General features: G+C 33.5%; 1 protein-coding gene across 1 annotated transcript; it reads left to right on the forward strand.

The window, feature by feature from the left end:
* The first annotated feature begins 5,213 nt into the window (after positions 1-5,213).
* On the forward strand, positions 5,214-7,508 carry LOC141540841 (olfactory receptor 10R2-like). Its single transcript, XM_074264782.1, has 2 exons — positions 5,214-5,222; positions 6,546-7,508. The coding sequence occupies exons 1-2, from the start codon at positions 5,214-5,216 to the stop codon at positions 7,506-7,508; spliced, it is 972 nt and encodes a 323-aa protein (XP_074120883.1).
* The last annotated feature ends 1,156 nt before the right edge of the window (positions 7,509-8,664 follow it).

Raw genomic sequence — 8,664 nt, forward strand, 5'->3', positions numbered from 1 at the left:
TAGGGAAGTTAGGACCAAGTCAACCCCAATTTTGTCTCCATTGGAACCTCTTCTGCACCCAGAGGATATCTGCCTTTTTTTTCTTTCCTTCTTCTCACCTGTACTTTCAGCTTTCAGGTAAATTGCTTTATTGACCTCTTTTTCATCAGTGCCTCTCACAACAACTTTTCTTCCAAACTATCTATACACCTACACTGCTTTCATTTCTGTGTATAAAAGTCTCTCTGTCTCAGGTCTGCCCTTCTCACTCACAGACTGTTCCCTCCTTTCATCCCCTCCTCTTCCAATTCTGCATCCTTCTAGGCATCTTAAATTAATTTGAATGTCAATAACTTCTGCCTAGCCTCTGATCTGGAATGTCCAGTAAGGGTATTCCCCCACTCATTGCCCTACTATCCCAGTGCCTCAAGGTATATTCAAAAGGGAAAGAAGGCAAAGATAATGAAGAATTGTACTTAAAACATGACTCTCTTCCCATCTAGAAAAACTTGCTCTCTTGGATATCACTTTCTTCTCTTACTCTGTGGATGATTTTATCACTGCGTCAATATCCAGGATGAAGAACCAGAGTTATGATGAGGTAAGGGGGCCCAGTGAATTAAGGAATTTCTTGGTGGTATTTGTAATATTAGCCCATTTATCAGTAATCAATTATCTGCAAAATGAACTTTACCCTTTCTAGTTTCAGAACATAGGGAGGTTGTATAAGCATCTTTGTTCCCAGACTTTAGAATGGAATGGGAACAATCTGGGACAGAGAGTGAGAAAATTCATGTTTCTGTACTAACTCTAACATTTAGCAATAGTCTAAGCATTAGCAAGTCATTCATCCTCTGGGCCACCTAAATTACTTTATCTGTAAAATGGAGATCATAGAATTATAGAAACATAGATTCAGAGTTTTAGAGTTGGAAGGGGGTTGCAGCAACAACTTAGCCCAAACCATTCTTGGTAAAGAATTATAATAACTTCCTAATTGTATTGTTCAGACAATAAAATGAGATAATGGATTGGAAAATACTGTTTTAAAACTCCAAACTTCTATTTAAGTATAAATTATTCTTATAATTTAATATCTGAATTGAGTTACAAGACATAACACATATAGAAGATCTTATCTCTGTCTTTGGGAAGCCTGCTCTCTTTTTGAAGAGACAAGAGATTTATGTAAAACAGTAGGTGATACATTCACAAAGCAGGAGTCCTAAGAGAGGGAGCCTTTAATTCTTCTCTCCCATTCAATGTAGTGTCATTAGTCTGGGGACTAGAAGGCAAGATAACTTTAACTTAAAACCTGATACTTCCAAAGCTCATACATTTAGTAAGGAGAAATAATAGTATTGGAACCTAGAATTAAACCTGCAAACATTCATTTATTCATTCCACGAATATTTGTGGAAGTCTGCTTAATGCCAAGTACTTTCCCAATCACAGAGGATACAGATACATAAGACCTAATATCTACCTTTAAGGATCTAATAGGCTGTTAAAATGGATAAAGCCTGCACAAAGACATATATACAAGGCATTATGTTGTAAAATATTTAAAGGCAGCTAGATGACACAGTGAATAGAATGTAGGGTCTGCAAATGAGTTCAAATCCTATCCCAAAAACTTACTATATATGGAATGCTAGGCAATTCACTTAATCTCATTCTGCCTCAGTTTCCTTATTTATAAAATGGGATAATAATTGCACTTACTTTCTAGGGCTGTTGTAAGGATCAAATGGGATAATATATGAAAAACTGCAAATCTTAAAGTGCTGTATAAATGCTCTCTTCCTTGAGAATTGTCTTGAATCATTTTGTTGATCAGAGAAGCTTACTGTCATAGTTGATCATCATTACTAATATTTTTAAAAATTTGTTTTATTTATAAAGGACGAAAACAAATAAACAAACAAATAAACCAAGAGGTTATAGGAGATAGAAATCACTTCACATTAGAAGGTCAAGAAAGGTTTCCTGGAGGAAATGGCATTTGAACTAGGAGGAAGGCATTAGAGATCCATAAGAATTGGGAAACAAAGGTTTTACTTAGACTATAGTATGTTGAGAGGGAACATGTTGAGTCCTTTTGAGGCTTGATCTTTAATGCCAAAACATGAGTAAATTCATTAGATTGTTTTTTTCAGTGACAGTGTAGCATGTGCAGAGGTTGAGAGATTTGCCAATCATGTCACTTATTGTACAATAGTGGGTTTTTTAAAGAACAGTTATTAACTTGAATTACATTCTGTATTGAATGAAAAGGCTGTAAGGGGCTTAAATGTCAGGATTTTCTTCTTCATCTTAGAAGACGTAACCATAGAATTTATTGAGAAGGGGTAGGAGGCTGACATGGTCAAATTGATGTTCTAGGAAAATCTCTTTGGCAGATATGAGGATAATAGTCTGGAGTAGGGAGATCCCTGAGAGAGACTAATTAGAAGGCTAGTATAATAGCCCACTTCATTTATTCATTCCACAAATATTTGTGGAAGTCTGCTTAATGCCAAGTACTTTCTCAATCACAGAGGATACAGATACATAAGACCTAATATCTACTTTTAAGGATCTAATAGGCTGTTAAAATGGATAAAGCCTGCACAAAGACATATATACAAGGCATTATGTTGTAAAATATTTAAAGGCAGCTAGATGACACAGTGAATAGAATGTAGGGCTATTTCTCTAAGCAGTAGTGAGATTTTTCATGTGCTTGAAAATAGTTTTGAATTTTTCTTTTAAAAAATTATCTGTTGATATTCTTTGACCACTTATCAGTTGGGGAATGACTCTCTTTAAAAAAATTGACTGAGTTCTTTACATATTTGAAACTTTAATCAGAAACCTGTACGTTTTTTCATATTATTTTATATCTATGCCATATTTTAGTAAAAAGCAGTTTCCTTGATTATCTCCTTTAATTAGATCTAATTTTACTTTTACTTTATCTGAGATCCCATTTGCTCCCCCTGCTTTTTATTTTCTTTGTGTTGAAGCATAATAGATTCTGCTGTCCCCTATTTTAATTCTGTGACTATCTTTCTATTTCAAGTGTGTCTCTTTTAAACAACATATTGTTACATTGTAGTTTCTAATCCATTCTATCTGTTTCTGTTTTATGGGGGAGTTTATTCTATTCATATTCACAATTCTGATTACTAGTTATGTGTTTTCATCTATCCTATTTTCTTCCTTTTATCCTTCTTATTCTTTTTTTACCCTATTCCTCCTCAAAAAAATTATTTTTCATCTGACCACTGACTTCTTTAATTGTCCCCTCCCCTTTATTATCATACCCCCCTCTTTATCTTTTTCTTATCTTTTATTCCTATTGGATAAGATAGATTTCTATAACCAACTAGGTACCTATAATATATATTCTCTCCTTTTCAAATAATTTCTGATGAGAATGAGGTTCAAGTATAGCTTACCTCCCTCCATTTTCCCTTTTACTATGAAAGTTATTTCTTACATGCCTCTATTGTGAGACAAATTTTTCCATCTATCTCAACCTTACCCCTTCTTTCAGTGCAACCTCTTTCTCACTCTTTCATGTATTTTGGGGATTAACTCAATATAATCAATACATATCCAAGACCTCTGTCTATGTACACTTCTCCTAACTGCTTTAATGATAAAAAAAGTGCTAAGGAGTCACATGGAAAGTAAACAATTTAATTCTTATGATTTCTCTTTCTTATTATTTTTCTATACTTTATTTGAATGTTGTGTTTGAATGCCAAATTTTATATTCAGCTTTGGTCTTTTAATCAGTAATTCTTAAGAGCCTTCTATCATTAAATATCCAATCTCTCTCTCTCCCTTCCTCCCTCCCTCTCTCTCTCTCTCTCTCTCTCTCTCTCTCTCTCTCTCTCTCTCTCTCTCTCTCTCTCTCTCTCTCCTCTTCCCCCCAAGGATCATAGTCAGTTTTGTTGAATGGTTGTAATTCTAATTCTTTTGCTTTCTGGAATCTTATATTTAAAATCCTTTACTCCCTTAATGTAGAAACTGCTAAATATTGTATGATCTTCATATTTGAATGTCATATATTTGAATGGTTATTTTTTGTCTGCTTGCAATATTTTCTCCTTGACTTGAGAGCGCTGGAATTTGGTTATAATATTCCTGGGAGTTTTCATTTTGGGATTTCTTTTAGGAAATGTTCAGGGGATTCTTTCAATTTTATTTTATTTTCTATTTCTAGAGTAATAGAGCAGTTTTTCTTGGTAATTTATTGAGGTATGATGTCTAGATGCCAATTTTCTAATTTGTCTTAGACTGAAGAAGTGTCTCACCATGACACTTGAGATTGGTTCTGTCATTTCAAAATTTGATTTAAGTCATTTTAAATTTATTTGCATGGGAATATTGGCATACTCTGCTGGAAATAATCTATGATCTTGGCTTTATTCTTTCTTTTTCTTATGCATCACTATTCATTGCAATGTATGAAGAAGTAGATTAGGTATCTATAGTATGGTCTATAATACTAAATCCCATCCACTCCCATTTTTGCATGTTCTTAGCTAAAAATAATTTTTACATTTTATGATAACAAATTCATGTATTGAAAAATATGAGAAAAAAACCTACATTCTTAGATTGTTAGCTAGATTTAATCTTCTCACAATCATTGTCTCACCCTCTCCCCAAATAGAAACATGTTTCAAAGAATTTGACAAAGTTCTTTAAATAAAGATGTAATTTTATATCCAGTGACTTCAAAGAAAATGGTTACATTGGGAAGAACAATAACAACTATGTTGGGAAATGAATAATGATGGTGGTCAAAGATGTATAAATCAAAAATTCTTGAGACCTATGCATCATAACTATTTCCTCTAAGAAATGGATCAGAAAACTATTGACATGATTAGTAAAACCTAAAATACTTTAAGACAAAAATTATTTGCTATTAATATGGGAGTCATTGTTGAATTAGCCATATTTCTATATATCATCAAACTTCCAATTTTTAGAGCCAAAATAATCATTGTAATAAAAGTAATAGCAATAATAAATTGTATTTATATAGATCCTTAAATTTTTCAAAATTATTACTATATCAATGATAAAATTAATACAAGGTAGAAAAATATTAAAATGAAAAATAGAGTAAACAGATCAACTTCTACCTTACATGTGCTGATACTGGAATAAGTGATGTGGAGAGAGGAAAGGATATTATTATCTATCTCCAAGAAAACATTATATGACCATACATGACACAGGTAAGGAAGAAGGGAATAAACATTTATGTGGCAACCACCCTATACCAGGTACTATGCTAAGTACTTTTAACTAATATCTCATCTTGTTCTCACAATAACTCCACAAGGTAGATGCTATTATTATCTCCATTTTACAACTGAGGAAACTGAGGTAAAGAAAAGTTAAGTGACTTGACCAAGATTAACTCGTAAATATTTGAGGCTAGATTTGAACTAACTTTTTAGTCTTTCTGACTCTAGGTCTAACACCCTTTCCATTGTACCACCAGCCATCTTTGGTATAAGGTAGAAGGACTTCTTAAATTTGGACAGAAACTGGACTTGATGTGCTCTAAGATCCTTTCCAAATGCATCATCTCAAATGTTTGAAGACATTGACCACTATTTCCTTTAGTGTTTTCTCTTGTAGGTAAATCTTCCCAATTTTCATGGGTGATTTTTTTATATAGAATGATCTCCAATTCCTCCTCCAGATCACTCTATTTGTTTTTCTTTTGACATACTTCATATTGTTCATGTCCTTCCCAAAACAATACCATTAATTAATCCCTAAATTCCTGATGAAATCTAACCAGGAAGACTAAAACTTTCAGGACAAAAACTTCTCTCATTCTAAATCCTCTTACACTTTTAAAATATCTGAGATTGAATGGGATTTTTGATTGCCATATAACATGATTGGCTCTTGTTGCATTTGCAGTGCCCTGAAATGTCCATTTGTTTCAGAGAACAACTGTTTATTAAAGTTTCTACCATCTTGTACTTCTGAAGTTGAATTTTTGAACCCAAATGTAGGACTTTATATTTATCTCTATTATGTTTACAGATTTATTAAGAATCTTTTCTTATAATAAGCTGATATCCTTATTTCTTCAGCATCTATGCTCTTCTGTTTTTTTGGACTCAAGAATATATCTAAATTTCCTTTCATATGACAAAATTTAATATACTCAAAGACAACTATCATTGCTCTCAATAAATATTTTCTTTTCATTACTAAACTCTAATTATTAGAAATAATCAATCCATCAATCCATCTATCTGTCTGTCTGTCTATCTATCTATCTATCTATCTCCATGATTATTCTCCTTGCTGTCTTATTGGTTACTGTCTCTTAATGATGCCCTAAGTCCATGTGTATTGCAGCTAGATTTCCCTTTATTAGCATATATAACTGCTTTCTTCTTTGCCTCCTTTTCCTTAAGTAGTTATTAAAATAAACTAGGCTACAAACAATTATCTGGAAAACTCATAATGAAGACTCTCAGCTTTATTCCTTTATAGAATTGAGCATACTTTTCTTCCCTCACTCCTCTCTGCAGATTATTCCTTGGGAACAACTTCCTCAAGAGAACCAAACCACGATTACTGAATTCTTTTTGCTGGGCTTCTCTAATCTCCAAGAAAAGCAGCTTGTGCTTTTCCCTATCTTTCTTTGCCTCTACCTACTCATCCTCAGTGGGAATATCACCATTGTCACTGTTATCTGCTTGGAGCACAGCCTCCATATCCCCATGTACTTTTTCTTAGGGGTCCTCTCTGTCTCTGAAACCTGTTATACATTTGTTGTCCTGCCTAAGATGCTTATCAACTTGTTCTCTGTGCTCAGGACCATCTCCTTCACCAGTTGTGCTGTCCAGATGTTCTTTTTTCTTGGATTTGGTGTTTCCAACTGCTTGCTGCTTGGTGTGATGGGTTATGATCGCTATGCTGCCATCTGCCACCCTTTGCGATACCCAATCCTCATGAACTGGAGAGTCTGCAGACTGTTAGCAGCCACTTGTGGGCTGAGTGGCTTTTTAATTTCCTTGGTGGGCACCACCTTGGTCTTCATTTTGCCTTTCTGCAACTCCAACAAGGTTGAACACTACTTCTGTGATATTTCACCTGTTATTCACCTTGCCTGTGGTGATGCTTCTATCAATGAATTTGTCATATTCATATGTGGTGTCCTGGTGCTTGTTTTCCCTCTGACCTTCATCTGCATTTCTTATGGTTTCATTGTTAGTACCATCTTAAAGATTCCATCTGCTGAGGGAAAACGGAAGGCCTTTTCTACCTGTGCCTCTCACCTCACTGTGGTTGTAGTCCACTATGGATGTGCTTCATTTGTCTACCTCAGACCCTCCAGGATATCATCAAGTAAAGACCAACTGGTGACAGTGACTTACACCATTATCACCCCCTTATTGAATCCCTTGATTTATAGTTTACGGAACAAGGATGTCCAAATAGCCATCCGGAAAGTGATCAGTTGGGGAGGGTTTTCCCTAAAAACCATATAATTTCAAACTCAATAATTGTTGATAAATAGCTGTACTAGAGATAGTGCTTGTTTTGACAGAGATGTGAATTTACTGCTGCTTCCAGGGATGAATACTTTTTAAATTTGTATAGGGATTAAAATAATTCAGTCAATTATGATTACCATAAATAGCAGCATAAAGGATTATGAGGTAATATGGTGTAGAGGAGTATTCTTCAAGCTTTTATTTATAATAACATTTCTATAAGTAAATTTTTTGAGCATAAATTCCTAACATATGTATATATATTGATATATTATGTTTAATATAAAATGTGAATAAAATAGAAATTTAAAAAGAATGAAATGAAGATGAATTGTATATTACTTAAGTATTTTATTTTATTGATTATATAGATCAATAATCAGCAAGCATTTTTATTCATTACATATGCAAGGCATAATAATAAATTCTAGAGATACAAATATAAACAAAATTAAGGCAGTTCTTGCTTTCAAGGAGCTTAAATACTAATAAAGGAATATACACATAAAACTGAGCAGAAAAGCAAGGTGAAGAAGCAAATACCAATATGATGGCATTGTGGTTAAGTCTGGACAGTCAAAAGTTAGGCAGAGAAAAAATTACTTTTTTTTTTTTTTACTTTTTACTTTTTTTTTATAATTTTATTTATTTATAATTTTTGACAGTATATATGCATGAGTAATTTTTTTAAACATTATCCCTTGTATTCATTTTTCCAAATTATCCCCTCCCTCACTCTACTCCCTCCCCTTGATGACAGGCAATCTCATACATTTTACATATGTTACAGTATAACATAGATACAATCTATGTGTGTAAATACCATTTTCTTGTTGCACATTAAGTATTAGATTCCAAAGGTATAAGTAACCTGGGTAGATAGACAGTAGTGCTAACAGTTTACAATCAATTCCCAGTGTTCCTTCTCTGGGTGTAGTTGTTTCTGTCCATCATTGATCAATTGGAAGTGAGTTGGATCTCCTTTATGTTGAAGATATCCACTTCCCTCAGAATACATGTTCATACAACATTGAAGTGTACAGCAATCTTCTGGTTCTATTCATTTCACTCAGCATCAGTTGATGTAAGTCTCTCCAAGCCTTTCTGTATTCTTCCTGTTGGTCATTTCTTACAGAGCAATAATATTCCA

This window comes from Sminthopsis crassicaudata, chromosome 4 (genome assembly GCF_048593235.1).
Source record: "Sminthopsis crassicaudata isolate SCR6 chromosome 4, ASM4859323v1, whole genome shotgun sequence".
Classification (NCBI taxonomy): Eukaryota; Metazoa; Chordata; class Mammalia; order Dasyuromorphia; family Dasyuridae; genus Sminthopsis; species Sminthopsis crassicaudata.